The sequence below is a fragment of the Dermacentor silvarum genome, chromosome 4 (genome assembly GCF_013339745.2).
Source record: "Dermacentor silvarum isolate Dsil-2018 chromosome 4, BIME_Dsil_1.4, whole genome shotgun sequence".
Lineage (NCBI taxonomy): Eukaryota > Metazoa > Arthropoda > Arachnida > Ixodida > Ixodidae > Dermacentor > Dermacentor silvarum.
In genome coordinates, this window is record NC_051157.2 from 197,873,904 (window position 1) to 197,888,960 (window position 15,057).

The 15,057-nt window shown below is 45.0% G+C and overlaps 1 protein-coding gene across 1 annotated transcript in view; it reads left to right on the forward strand.

Annotated features, from left to right (window-relative positions):
- The first annotated feature begins 3,161 nt into the window (after window positions 1–3,161).
- LOC119448476 (uncharacterized) overlaps window positions 3,162–15,057 on the forward strand; it is a 51,459-nt gene continuing 39,563 nt past the window's right edge. Inside the window, exon 1 of the mRNA XM_049666312.1 lies at window positions 3,162–3,316. Coding sequence (XP_049522269.1) covers window positions 3,239–3,316 — 78 coding nt within the window. The 5' untranslated portion in view covers window positions 3,162–3,238. The remainder of the gene's footprint in view (window positions 3,317–15,057) is intronic.

The following is a 15,057-nucleotide window of genomic DNA, read 5'->3' on the forward strand; positions in this document are numbered from 1 at the left end:
CTCTCCGCACTCCCAAGCAAAGGTGACACTGACTCCACCGTGATAATGAGCGACTCGAAAGCGGCGTGTCACAATTACCACCAAGGCAAAATCTCACAGAAATCTCTAAGCATCCTTACCGAAACCTCTAACCGAAGAGTAGTAAATGTGCCAGAGACCTACGTCGTGACCATTCCGGGACGCCAGTCCCTGGCGGAAAAGAAAGGGCCGAGTTTAGGCTTACTGGGAAATGATCACTTCCGAATGTGTTTTTAATTACATGCCATTCTAAGTCAGGGAAAAGTGAGGCAGAGCCAATTGACAGGTCTATTGATGAATATGAACTATGATGGATATTGTAATATGTTGGTTCCTTCTTATTGAAGAGGCACGCACCGGAGTTAACAAGGAAGTTTTCAATGAGTCGACCTCTCGCGTCGCATCGCGAATCTCCCCAAAGGGTATGATGAGCATTGAAATCACGAGTGATAATGTATGGTTCTGGGAGCTGGTCGATGAGGCTGTAAAATTCCGTTTTACTGAGGTGATGGTTGGGTGGTATGTAAATGGAGCAGATCGTTATAAGCTTGTTGAACAAAATTGCTCGCACAGATACAGCCTCGAGAGGCGTGTGAAGGGCAAACTGTTGGCAAGCAACAGACTTATTTACAACTATGGCTACACCTCCGGACAAGGCATAAGCGTTGTCACGATCTTTACGGAAAATGGCATATTGCTTGAGAAAGTTGGACTGTGTAGGTTTTAAGTGTGTTTCTTGGACACACAGCACCTTCGGATTAAATTTATGTATGAGTTCTGTGATGTCGTCGAGGTTACGAAGTAGTCCTCTGACGTTCCACTGTAGTATCTGTGTGGCCATGTTGCAGACGATGTTTGTGCTGTGTGTCTCGTGTAAAAACACTAACTTAACTTACAGAGCCCTTGTCGGGCCCTGTGATGCGGGCTTTTTTCTTTTTTGGAGCGGTCGAGAGATTCTCGCCGCTCCTTTGGCGCTGGCTGCGCCGTCTGGCTGGAAGGTGTGTCCATCGGCTCTTGCGGAGCGCTGGACACCCGCTCTTGAGAGCGGTTTGTTCGCAGTGAAGGCCTCGTCTCGAGAGACAAGACCTTGGAGGCCACCAGCCCAGAGGTGGATGGCCCCTTCTGCTGGGGTGGCGGAGCAGCGCTAGCTGCAGTCGCCGAGGGGGCAGATGGCTTCACCGCCGGCTCACTACGCATGGGCCGGACAGCAGCCGGAAGCCGCTGCGACGCTGCCCCCTGACGCGTCACATCGGCAAAGCTGGTTTTAGACAGTTAGGTAACCCGCCTTCGTGGCTCTTTTGAAAGTGATGTTTTCTTTTACCTTAATTGTCACTATTTCCTTTTCATTTTTCCAAGATGGGCACGACCGCGAGTATGCGGCGTGCTCCCCATCACAGTTAACACAATGTAGAGAACCTTCACAAGACTCGGAGGAGTGTTCGTGAGCACTGCATTTCGCACAGGTTTGGCGGCCTCGGCAGTTCTGCGAACTATGGCCGAACCGCTGGCATTTGAAACATCGAAGGGGATTTGGCACATATGGCCTAACACGAAGCTTGATGTACCCGGCCTCGATGGACTCGGGCAGGACACTTGAGTTGAAAGTAAGTATTTGGTGTTTGGTCAGGAGTTCTTTGCCATCTCGCCTCATTTTAATCCGTTTAACATTGCTGACATTCTGATCACTGAAACCCTCAAGGAGTTCAGCCTCACTCAGCTGCAACAGCTCATCATCTGAGACAACGCCACGGGTGGTATTCATAGTACGGTGCGGGGTTACTGTTAATTGGGCATCTCCAAATGACACTAGATCGGGCAGTTTCTCGTATTGTTTGAGATCACGGAGTTCCAAGAGGAGATCCCCGCTTGCCATCCTGGATGCTTTGTAGCCTGTTCCAAAAATATCAGTCAAAGACTTTGAGACAAGGAAAGGTGAAATTGTACGTACTGATGTGTCTGACTTTTCAGAGTGAATTACATGAAATCGGGGGAAATTCTGTGTTTGGCGTCGAAAAAACTGGAACACATCTTCGGTGCGCCCTCTTTTCAGAAGGCGATCAGGGAGTAGCGGGAATTGTTCAGCCATAGGTATAAAATTTTTCAGCAGCGACGCCAGCCACCCACCATGGAGCCCAACGAGGGGACGCTGCAGGACCTGGAAAAGACAGGTCCTGCAAAACGCCAGCTGTACGCCACTACTATAACCAAATATGTACAGCCAAGGTTGGTTGCACCACACAAGGTTAACCCTCGCTGCCTGGAAAGTCGGAAGTAAATAGAAGAGAGGAGAAGACAGGAAAGATTGAAAGTGAGAGAGAAAGACGAAGATTGAAGAGAAGGATAGGAAAAGACAACTACCGATTTCCCCCGGGTGGGCCAGTACAGGAGTGCCGTCTACGTGAAGCCGAGGCCAAAGGGGTGTGTTGCCTCCGCCGGGGGGCCGTAAAGGTCCAAACACCCGGAATTGGCTCAACCCCCAGGATCCCCTTTTCCCCGGACACGGCTAAGCCGCGCACGGTTGGACGCGGGGAGGGGCCAACCCTCGTGTGCTCGGGTCCATGGTGTCGCAACACACCAAACGCCTGCTGACGCAGACGCCCCTGCGGGGATTCAGTCAACTGCGGGTCACAAGAGAAGCAAAGCAGATCCCACGATATTCACGAGCGGTATCGAACAGTGGTATACGTACTAAGCTTTGATAAGCTTTTCAAAGCTCAAACAAGAGAGAAGGCACAAAAGGAAGGTTTAACACAGGAAGGTTTTTGGCCTTCCGTTTGTGCCTTGTCTCTTGTTTGCGCTTTGAAAAGTTTATCAGGTATGCACCAACTAGGCCCACAGAAAGTTCTTCTAAGTATTAAGCTTCTTTCCCCATTTAAAAAAAAAGATAATAATATTTAACTCAGTCTCCAGAGCGTTGTCCCCTAGAAGCAACCTTTTTTTAATGGCTTTAGCGCTGCGTCACGCTGGACCTTTCATTTTGTTATTTATCAGAGGAACAAAATTATCATAGGTTAGATTTTTTCATGGTGCGCTTAGTCCACATCCAATGAAAATGTTCACTAAGCTTTCGCAATTTGAGAACGTAAATATAGTAAGAGCAATGAAGGCGGCGCTGGGACAAGTATTTAAGCGTCCTAAAAACCAGCAGTATGCCCCTATCCTTTAGTGTAGGGAGAACAGTTTCCGCAGATTGACGTTCCGCATTCTGTATTGAAGAAATATGCGGTGTTTCATACTGACTCTAGCCACTACCATTTTCGTGAGTACGTCTGCTGAAAACCTGAAACATCTGATTGAAGTAAGCTAACTTTTTATGTTTGTGTATATTTGTCTCTATGTATGTTTCATATGATATCAAACAGTTTCCTATAAATAACCGTTTCCTTTGAAAAATTACCTTGCTGTTTACAGATTGAATATTCTGGTGTTGCAGTAGTCCCCAAGATAAGATTGTCCTGGAGTAGACGCACACAATATTACCTTGAAGTTGCCATTGTGAGGGTAGTATAAACGCATTATGGCGAAAATTCTAAAGATTTGGATTGCTGCGCTTCATCAGATAAAAAATTCTAAAGCTTTGCCCCCTGCGCTCCATCAGATAAAAAAGAAAAAAAAACGATCTTTCTTGTTCATTTCTTGTTCATTTTGTCATGAAAACTCGTGGGCCGGACACCTAGGTATAAATAAGACAAAGAAAAGGCTCCTGCAGGAATTTTCTTGGCCGGGTTGTTTCGGAGAAGCGCAGGATTTCGTCCGCACTTGTGAGACTTGTCAGAAAGTAGGCAAGTCTAGCGACAAATGGAAAGCACCAATAGTAAATGTGCCCAATATTTCAGAGCCCTTCCGCAGAGTTGTGGATTTGGTGGGGCCGTTGCCGAAAACAAAAGCGGGAAACCGATACATTCTCACCTTATGGTGCCCTGCAACAGTTTCCTGAGGCAGTTGCCTTAAAAGATGAAACTTCGGTCGAGGTAGGGGATGCTCTGCTTTCCATTTTCTCACGCCGCGGTTTCCCGGCAGAAATGCAATCAGACCAGGGAACAGTTTTCTTGAGCGCACTCATGACAACATTTCTCGAGAAATGCGGCGTTAGAATTTTGCGTAGCTCGGTCTATCATCCTATGAGCAACAGCGTAGAGAGATGGCATGCCGTCCTCAAGAAAGTTTTGAGAGCGGTTTGCCATGAAAGAAAGTGTGACTGGGACTGTTGCCTACCGGGCACACTTTTTGCGCTGCGAACGGTGCCACACGAGGGAACAGGCTTGGCCCTGTCAGAGCTGGTATATAGCCGAAATCTTCGACGTTCCCTAAGGCTAATTCGCGAGCTATGGGAGGACGATCGGGTGCCTAAAAGTGTGGTCGAGTATGTGTAGGACCTAATGCAAAGGTTACTTAAGCCTCGTGAGATCGTGAAGTGTAGCCTACAAGCAGCGCAAGATGCTTCAAGCGATCATTGCTTCAAGCGAAGCAATCCTATGAGCCGAAATTCCAAGATAATTGGCCACAAGATCATTGCTTCAAGCGAAGCAATGATCTTGTGGCCAAATCGCCAAAATAAACTGGAAGTCCACTGGGATGGACCCACCGAGGTTACTGATCGCATTTCAGAGTTGAATTACACCGCGAGGATGATTGGACGTAGACGTGAGGAACGAGTTTATCATGTAAATTTAATGAAACCTTTATTTGAGCGAACACCAATTGTCAGCACAGCTATGAATGTTTCAGAGGATGTTCCTCTAGCGTTACCTTGTTTTTGTGGGAAAACGGGCCCTAGTGTGGAAGAAGTAATAACACAGGCAGTAAACAAGGAGGCACTAAGTACCGAGAAAGTGGAAGATTTGAAGAGTCTTATTGAGGATTACGCGGATTCTTTTGGAGAGATGATAGGAAGGACTCATTTCACACAACATGACGTTGAGCTAACGACGGAAGTGCATTTTAAGTCAGAAGCGTACCGCTTATCACCGCGGCAGCTAGACATAATGAAGTCAGAAGTAAAAGGATGCTTCGTCTTGGTGTGATCAAGGAAGCACATAGTGAATATTGCTCCCCTCTAATGCTAGTTGAGGTACCAGGGAAAGATCCACAGCCATGCGTGGATTATCGAAAGTTAAATGCCATCACGAAGGACCAAATCTACCCCTTGCCAAATATAGAGGAGAGGGTAGAACTCGTAAGCAGAGCTACATTCATTTCAACCCTAGACAGGGGATACTGGCAGGTGCCCTTCACAGAACGAGCCAGTCGCTACGCTGCCTTTGTAACACCTTTCTGGGTTTACCAGCCCGTTACCATGAGTTTTCGCTTGAGGAACGCGCCGTTCTGATTTTCAAGGCTGATGGATCAAGTGCTTGAAGTGCTGGAAGAATTCGCGCTGCCCAGTCTGGATGATGTGGCCGTGTTTTCTAATGACTGGGAGTCTCATTTGCAACATACCCGGACAGTGCTTGAAAGAATCAGAGGGGCCGGCTTGACTATCAAAGCTGAGAAGTGTCACTTCGGCCAGGCCCGTGTCACGTATTTGGGGCACGAAATAGGACAGAGAAAACGTGAACCAATGAAAGCCAAAGTGGTGGCTATAGCTAACTTCCCAAGGACAGTAACAAAAAAAAAGATGTGCGGTCATTTCTGGGAATGGCCGGGTATTACCAGCACTATATTCCAAATTATTCGGAGCTTGCCAGTCCGCTAACTCACAGCCTCAGGAAGCGTGAAGCATAAGTGGTCACTTGGAGCGCCGATAGGGAAGAGGCTTTACAGAATCTGAAGAAAGCTTTGTCTTCACGACCTATATTTGTCTCGCCCGACTTACGCCGCGAATTCATTCTCCAGTGTGACGCCAGCAAGCGTGGCCTAGGTGTCGTCCTTGCCCAGTTTGACGAAAGCGGTGAAGAGCATCCCGTGCTGTATCTTAGTCGAAAACTGACACTGCGATAAGAGGCGTTCAGCACCTCTCAGCAAGAGTTTCTGTATTGTATGGGCCATTCAAAAGTTAGGATGCTATATTCGAGGCACAAAATTTACGGTCGAGAGCGATCATTGTCATCTTGCCTGGCTCAAGCTAATGTCGGGAAAGCACATGAGACTGCTGAGATGGAGTCTCATTCTGCAGGAATACAATTTCGAAGTCAAGTATAGGAAAGGGAGCCAGAATAAGAATGCAGACGGTTTGAGTCGCGAATTTTGAACAACAATTCAGTTTAAAAAAAAAGGTTTGTGCGTATCGCTATCGAGGTTAACGAGATATGCAACTAAATTTTATCCTGCCGAGGGCTGACTACGATAGAAAGAGGGAGAGACAGAGAGAGGGGTAGAATTTTGCAAAGCGATGCGGGAATCATAGCGTCCGGTAGGCGTGTCGCTCGGGCACACGGACCAGAGTGTGTTTTTGTGTTTTCCTAGGAAGAAGGCCGCTATGACGCGAGTGCTGGGACCCCAGCTGCAATGTGTCCTCAGCCATCACCTCGGAGGGGAACCTCAACGCTTCGGGCAACCTGACAGCTGGTCACCCTGCTGGGCGGAGGAGTCTGTTACGTTTCAACCTGGGCGAGCGCATACTTTGCACGTTTTCAACGAGGTGGTCCATTCATCAGCACGCGCAACGACAGCGGCCAGGCGTGTTATAGACTTAGGGATGGTCGATTAAATGTTTTAATCGATTAACGATTATACGTTCGTTGCTTTAGCGTATCATCGATTAATCGATTTCGATGCGGGGTTTTTCGTCGATTAATCGATTAATCGACTTTTTTTTCGGGCGCTTTAAAAAGGCTGAAACACAGTTATCTATTCACGTAAGTACCTATTTTAACGCTTGAAAGGTGGAACCAGGATAAGACATACAAGCGTATAAATTTTGATAAAGAGTAATGTTTAATTTGTTAGAGGTCAACTATAATTGCCACTAGTGACTAGTGAAGGAATAAGCAATATACAGAGTGTTCATATTGACGCGTGTACTTGTTTATCTTTCCCCGGTGACCGCTTTTCACCGGCTAACAAATTTTAAGGTGGTGGTCCGGCGCCACCAGCCCCCCCGTTTCGAGTACTTTTGGAGCAACCGTGGTGGCTCTTCTACTTAGGATATAAAGTTGTAGTATATGCCTTAAAAAGCCTAATTCTTGTAGATTGCAACTATTTATATTATAAAGAAATTGAATAATGTGATTTAGAAATAAATGTTCAAGATCAAGCATGATATACATGGTTTTTGCGAAATGTGTCTCAGTTGTGACCATATTTAGAAGAAACTACCGCATTTACTGCATTGCGGCTTGCTCTGTAGCTTTAGGACATATTTATTTCCTAGACGCAGCAAAACAATGTTAAATTTTTACTTCTTGGATAATTTGCTTTTGAAGATTGCCAAATATCGCAACTTCTGTTGTAAACAGCCCGACCACTACATGCTCTAGAAAGCTAAATTTTGGACAATTAGAGTTCAAGGAATTTCCATGTAGGACGCTAAATTTCATTCATGTACCTTTATTAGTTTTACACCGCACCTTCGTAGCTTTAGTACCTTCCCGCAAAAATGGGCAAAAGTAGAACCAGAATTCTAAATATTGCTTAATTTCGGTCGCATTATTAGGAAAGCCAAGAAAGGTACATAAATGAAATTTTGCATCCCAATTGCAAATTGCTTGATCTCTAATTTGTCCAAAATTTTGCTTCCTTGAGCGTGTAGTTGCCGGGCTGTTTACAACAGAAGTTGCGATATTTTGGCAAACTTCAAAAGCAAATTATCCAAGAAGTAAAAATTTAACATTGTTTTGCTGCGTCTAGGAAATAAATATGTCCTAAAGCTACAGAGCAAGCCGCAATGCAGTAAATGCGGTAATTTCTTCTAAATATGGTCACAACTGAGACACAGTTCGCAAAAACCATGCATCTCATGCTTGTTCTTGAACATTTATTTCTAAATCACATTAATCCATTTCTTAATACTATCTATAGTTAGAATATACAAGAATTAAGCTTTTTTATGGTATATACCACAACTTTATATCCTAAGTAGAAGAGCCACCGCGGTTGCTCCAAAGGTACTCAAAACGGGGGCCTGGTGCTGCCGGACCGCCACCTTAAACGTTATTGCTCGGCGCAGGAAGCGCCTGCATGTAGTATCGGAATTTTCTCGAACGTTATCGATGCTTCTATGCGTTGTCAGTTGTCACCGACGCTTACGTAATCTGATTGTATGAGCGACGCAAATTGTCTAGTACCTTCTGGAAGACACGCGGGTACCAGAGATTACTCTGGAACCTTCGATGACATGTATAAAAGCCGACGCACTTCGCCGCTGATCAGATTTCGACGATCGCCGATTGTGTTCGCCGCTATCGTTGTGCTTCGAGCGAAACTTGCTTTTGTGGGCACAGGCTCGCCCAATAAAAAGTCCGTTTCGTCATTCACAGTTTTGCGACTGTTTTCTTCATCGTAACTACTACGTGACTACTACGGAATTTTTAAAAATCGCCTGTGGCAGGTAGCATAATTCTTATCGTTGAGCGGTGGACATTAGTAGCATGAGCAATCGAAAGACATATTCAACCAATTGACAAAAATTGACTAATGAACTTGGTTAATTACTTTATGACACATATCGCAATTTACGAATTGTAGCCGGTGAGTTTGCAAGACGCATCTACTTGAAATGAATTTCCAGGATGACACCAGTTTCGAGATACTATTTCTCAAAGTGTGGGACGAAATACATGGACGTTACAGTTGCTTTTGTGCTTCAATGCATTTTGGTAAAAAATTAAGTGGAACAACAGTGCATTTTTACGGCGAGTATGATGGCGCATATCTCCAAACTGGTGTCATTCTGGGAATTCATTGCAAGTGGATACGCCTGACAAGATCACCGGCTACAATTCGTAAATTGTTATATGTGTCGTAAAGTAATTAACTAAGAAGTTAATCAGTGATTTTTTGTTAATCAGTTGAATATGTGTTTCGATTTCTCGTGCGAATTTGCGCCTCATCGAATAACCCAGCTCAATGATAAAATTATGCTACCTGCCACAGGCGATTTCTAAAAATTCCGTAAAACTTAAAAATGAACACCCTGTATGTTAAAATGGCGCTTACTGAGGAGGGTGGGCATGGAGGAAGGAATAATGAGAAGAGAACATCGCAGCACGACTGACATCAAGAAGTAAGGGCGCAACACGTGATCGCAACATCAGAGCGCGCGGTAGGTTTAATGCTGCCGGGTGCAGGGCAGCAGCGCAGCTGAACGGGTGCGCACTGATTTGAAACTGCTGCGAACCAAACATTATCGGCCAATACGTTGTCAGTCAGGGTCACGTGTTGACTCTACTGCGAAGTAAAAAGCGAAGGAAATTGCTTGACGGTGAGTTCGCTTGCCAAGACTAGCTGCCTCACGTAATGCTCGCGCCTAGTTTATTTCTTCCTCCACGGGGGCGGCCTCTCTCCGGGCCCCAGGCAGCCTGTGTGACGTGCGCGTAAAGCGGGGAAGCGCTTGGCCAGCTCGACATCACTCGGGAAAACAGTCGACAGTCGCTCTCGGTCTTCGCAGCCGCGCGGTCGTTGCTCGTACTCCGCATTCTACAGTACGATTTCAAAATTTTCACGCCACTTTAGTCACTGTCTGGAAAACGATTAATCGAACTGCTTTAATCGATTAAACCGATTAAATTAAAGGTACACATCGATGACGATTAATCGTTTTGCGGCGTACTTTTAGTCGATTAATCGATTAATCGTTCATCGATATTACCATCCCTATATAGACTGTGACGCGCTAACAAAGGAGCTCGGGTCGAGTCAACAACCACCACCATCGATGGAAACGGTAATTACCATGGAGATTACTACCATATCCTTATGCTGACAAGAGGGCCGTCACGCAAAGCCCGATAATTGATGAAAGCGGCTATCGTCGCCCAAAACCGTGGGAACAGCATCGAGCTAAGTTTCTCAGGTGGCCACGCATACTCAAGAATGCGGGGGCGGGGTTGCGGCATTGGAGGCGGACCCAGCGGAACGGATTCAACGATTGGGATTGGCCGAGCTACTGACACCAGATTCTCCAGTCCAGTCTCCGAGGGAAGACGACGGGATTAAAAGCGGGGACGTGTGGTGCAGTGAGGGGGCTTCTGACGTGTCCTGAGGCGAACTTGAATTGAATTGAACTTAATCTCCTTGAACAAATACACAAGGAAGGAGAAGCCACAAAAAGCTACTGAGATTAGTAGCTTGACGAGGTGACTGCCCCTTTACACAGCAGCAGCAGTTACTAAACAATTTTCATACGAATGACGGCTTTTACACATATGTACAGACAATGATTGCACAAGATAACATAAGCATTTTGCAAAAGACAAAGGAAAGCTTCAGATTAAAGAGCAAATACAATAAAATAGATAAATAAATGCAACATAGTTCGCATAAACTGGTCTCGCATTGTTCTTTCAGACAACTGTAACACATCTACAGATTTTTTGGCAGGATTATAGAGCAGAATTGGAAGAGTAAAAGTGATTGATTGTTTCGCATAGTTGTTTTGAGCAGTAGGTATGTGCCAAATATTGTGGTGACTTGTAGAAACGGTGGAACCCAGCCTTCAGGACGCAAACACCATGCAGGAGAGAAGTAGACCGACACACGCTGGTACTAGCAACAAGTTTAATGAAAACAACGACACAGAAGTTCGCAGGGAAACCAGAGCGCGCATGCGTCGTACATACCACGTGACAATAGAAGAAAAAAACACTAAAAGACACCTAGTAGCCACATTTTTCTAAATAAGCTATCTCTTTCTGTGACAGCGATAACGAGGGCACACTAACACATTGATTGTTATGTTTTCAGATAGGGTACGCTTCAATCAGTTCACGTTCGTAACGTGTTGTTCCTTTGTCTATAATTTCTGTGTCTTCCAGAACAGGCGAGCAGCCGCACGCTCGGCAGTGAGAAGGCAGGTTTGCTCCTCCTCCTCCTGACGTCACAGACGTTTCGTGTTCGAAGCTTAGGACGATGGAACCCAGCTTCGAACTGCGTCCTGAAGGCTGGGTTCCATCGTTTCTACAAGTATGTACCAACAGGCCCAGCAACAGACTCTTCTACGAATTGTGGTGCGCGTAGTGTATACGCCAATATTTTCTCCTAATTCTGAAATCTCGTTGTAAAATGAGTTGTTCCTTTTTGTGGCCGAACAGTATGTCAGGAGTAAACGATAATCATAAAAATCATGGACATTTATAACATTAAACTGCTTAAAGAGTTGCTGCGTGTGAAAATCATATGGGACGTTTGCAATTATTCTCATAAAATTCTTTTGAATTAAGAACAGTCGGTTTAGATTCGTTTTTCTTGGTGTGCCCCATACTAGGTGGGCGTAGGATAACTGAGAAAGGGCTAACGATTTATATAGTAGTAGTTTTATACGTTGAGGAATGATATGTCTACATTTGTTTAGCATACCCGCAGTGTTGCACAATTTTTTATGAGTGTCGTGGATATGGTCATCCCAAGTTAAAGTATTTGAAAAATATACGCCCAGCACTTTCATGCATTCTACTATTTCAATCACATTGTGACCAAGTGTAATCAACAGCAAGTTTACAACCTTATTTTTTGGTCTGAAGAGTATTGCTTTTGTTTTTGCGGTATTAATAAGTAAGGAATTGCACTTTGTTCATTCTAGTAACAGCGGCATTGCTTCATCAGATATCTTTTGTATGTCGTCAGATGTTTTACCGGTGATTAATAATGTTGAGTCACCAGCACAACAAATTGTTTTTACATGCGGATTTAAGGTAAAAGAGTGTAGGTCGTTAACGTAAACACAAAATAAAAGTGGTCCCAATATGCTGCCCTGAGGTACTCCCATCTTTATGCATTTAATATCTGAAGAAGATGTTCCTACTGATACGTATTGCTTACGATGCCTTAAGTAAGAAGCTAGGATGTCCTACGCAATGCCGTGGACACCGTACGACTGAAATTTATCAAGTAGTATTTCATGCTGTAATGAATAAAAGGCTTTGGATAAATCTACGTATACTACAAGTGTTAAATTACGGTCTGAAAAGTTTTTTTTAAGATTGTTTCCTTTTGCTTTAGCAGCGCGGTTTTCGTCGAACAATGCTGACGCAATTCATGCTGAAAATTATGTAGTAATGATTGTTAGAAAAAATACAGAATCTTATATAGAAGAGCTTTTCCATCGCTTTGGAAAAAACAGGTAAAATCGATATGGGTCTATAGTTCTTTAATACATTTCTATCACCGCCCTTAAAAATGAAAGTTACTTTTGCAAGTCCATGTTTTTTTGGAAATGCACCAGTGGAGAAGATAACATTAAAAATGTGCGTTAATTGACGCGCTATTTCATGCACTACGTACTTTAGTGGTCCTAATTGTAGGTTGTCTACGTCACAAACGCTACTGTTTTTAAGGTTTATTATTGCGGACACCACCTCTTGAGCGTCCGTTGGGTAAAAAAATATGGTGTTTGGGCTTGTGCAAGGTCTTTGTATTCTTTTGTGCTGTTATGTTGCGTTACTTGTGAATTGGTTAATGAAAAAATTGTTAAACAGATTGGCTAAAGCAGAACCAGAAACATAATCGTCACCGTAACATATCGATTCAATTTCATTGGATTCTTGGTTACGCCCGAGCACAGTGTTTTTTTTTTTTCTGGTGAGGTCGGTACGCTTAATATCATGTGAAATAGATTAGAGTAATACGCCGACCTCGCTTTCCGGAGCAATTCACAACGTTGTTTCTAAGTTGCTTAATTTCGGCAAATACATTTAGGTCCTTGATTTTAAGGAAGGTAGCGTAAAGTTGTTCTTTGGTTTTAATTTTATCGTATATATCCTTGCTTACCCAAGGTTTCCGTATTTTATGTGTCCGCTTAGCAATTTTTGTGGGAAACTTTGTGGGAAAGACGTTTAATATGCTCCTGATGGAGTGGGCTTCCGTACCAGGGGCCAGTGTGCATAATGTAAATTAAACCATTTTTCCCATCGATGTATTCATCGATGGGCTTGGTGGATTTCTTGCCAAAACGCCACCTCGAGCCGCAACAATACGGACTCCGCAAAGTAGACCAATACAACCTTAAAAGCCAGGCCGCAGCAGAGGAAGAACGTACGCGGCGGGTCACGGCAGGTAAAATTCAAGTGCGGCAGTTAGGCTGTAGTGTATGAAAATAATGAAGCCACACCGACTGACCGTTAGCCACAGCGGCAGTCACGTTACAGCACATGAAGGTGTCGTCTCCTCTCGTGTACATGCATGCGCTTTCTTTCATGTGTTCACAGATGGGCGCTGTATTTGCGTTCAAAGGCCTTCCTTCCAAACGCGAACCATGTCAGGCGATGGTGAAATGTACGATATCGACCACCTCCATGCAAGCACGACCTAGGGAATCATCAGTGCGAGTGAGGCACTGCGTAATTTCATGATAAATATATCCGGCCTTTCAAACTCCACATACGTACGTATGTGGAGTTTGAGTCCTCTAGCGTACGTCGATGGCAAAATTGGCTGAGGTTTAACTCTTGTAAACCTAGTTATCATGAGCGAAACGTCTGTTTGGCTTGGTGTTTTGCAAAGAATATGCACAGTGTTTCATTAATGCACGCTTCCGCGCTTGGTAAGTTTCTCTGTGACGTGCTAACCAGGCCTCCCTTTGCTCCGGTGTTTCAGCACTCAACTTTGCCTTTGATTGAGATTTCACAGCCTGCCGTCCAGCTATTGACCCTTCTCGCGGCGATTCCGTGGGCGCTGCCATGTTTGATAACGTGGTGACGCGTCCATTGCTAGCCTCAGCTACCTCCCTTGCCTGCATGTTTACAATGGATGTATGCATAACGCCCGGTGCGGCTCAGGAAACCTCTGTTTCGGGAGATATTGCACACGCTGACTGAGTGGTCGACACAAAGCTGTGGCGACAGCTTCAGAGGGCATGTAAAAGCGCTTTCGAGCTCATTAAGCTTTGTCTAAACGGCGCGAACAGCTTATATGGTGCTTGTTATAAAAGCGAGGCTAAAATGTGTTCCAAGCTTTCCGCTTATGAATTGAATCAGGATCACTGTGTGTTGCTCTTCGTTCTTTATTTGGCAAATACTTGGAAGCAGCGGCTTGTCACGTTTCTGACTCAGTGAAGTTCGCCGGTGCGGTCACTATCTGATCATTTTCTGTCTAATCGCTCGCGAGTGCGCTCAGTTGCAATAGATTTGTTCTTGCTGCACACAAGGCTTGGAAGGTAGCGGTTCTGTTCTTTGTAATAACTTGTAGCAAATATGTAGTATCGCTAGTAACTCACTCCTGTGGACCGTCACGAAACGTTCAGCTTCGACCATTCGTGTGCTGTCGGTGTAGTCGTTGTTGCCCATGCTTTGGCGCATTGATTCAAGTGTGTGCCCATTCGCATATTCTTTAATACATTGGCGATAGAGTGTACGTAAGTTTGCGTGCGTGTTGGGGCAGATGTGGGCGGATAACGTGCGCGAAACTTACTGTGCCAGGAAGCGGCGCTACTCCCCTTTGTGATTGTTTGACGAGCGGTACTCACTCTTGCCCCGCGTTCCGAGGTTGAAGTCTTTTCTTTGGAGGTAAGCGATACAACGCTGACATTAATTTTTGTGAAAAGTGAATTTTTTTCTTATCCACGAGAAAAGTCGTACATTGATAAGGTACGGCAACAGAGGCTGTCCGTATGTAGCAACGGTCCGTAAACCTCGTCACACATATTCATTCCATTCCTTAATATTGGAGCTGTTATTGTGGCTGCTGCCATGGCCATGCACTTCCTGGTCTTATCGCCCAATAAAAAGCTAGTTTCGTCATTCACAATATTGCTGCTGTTTTCTTCATCGTCACTTCTACGTGACAATATGCCAGTCACTATTTTAACAGCACAGCTGTTTAATCCGGCCGGACGTTGTGCCTAGAGCCGCAAAACCACGCCGAGCTATGACGAAACTGCGTTGCCTAGCAACCCCATACCAGCTGTGCGATAGCTTCGCCGAGCTGGGAGAGAGAGAGGTGTGAGAG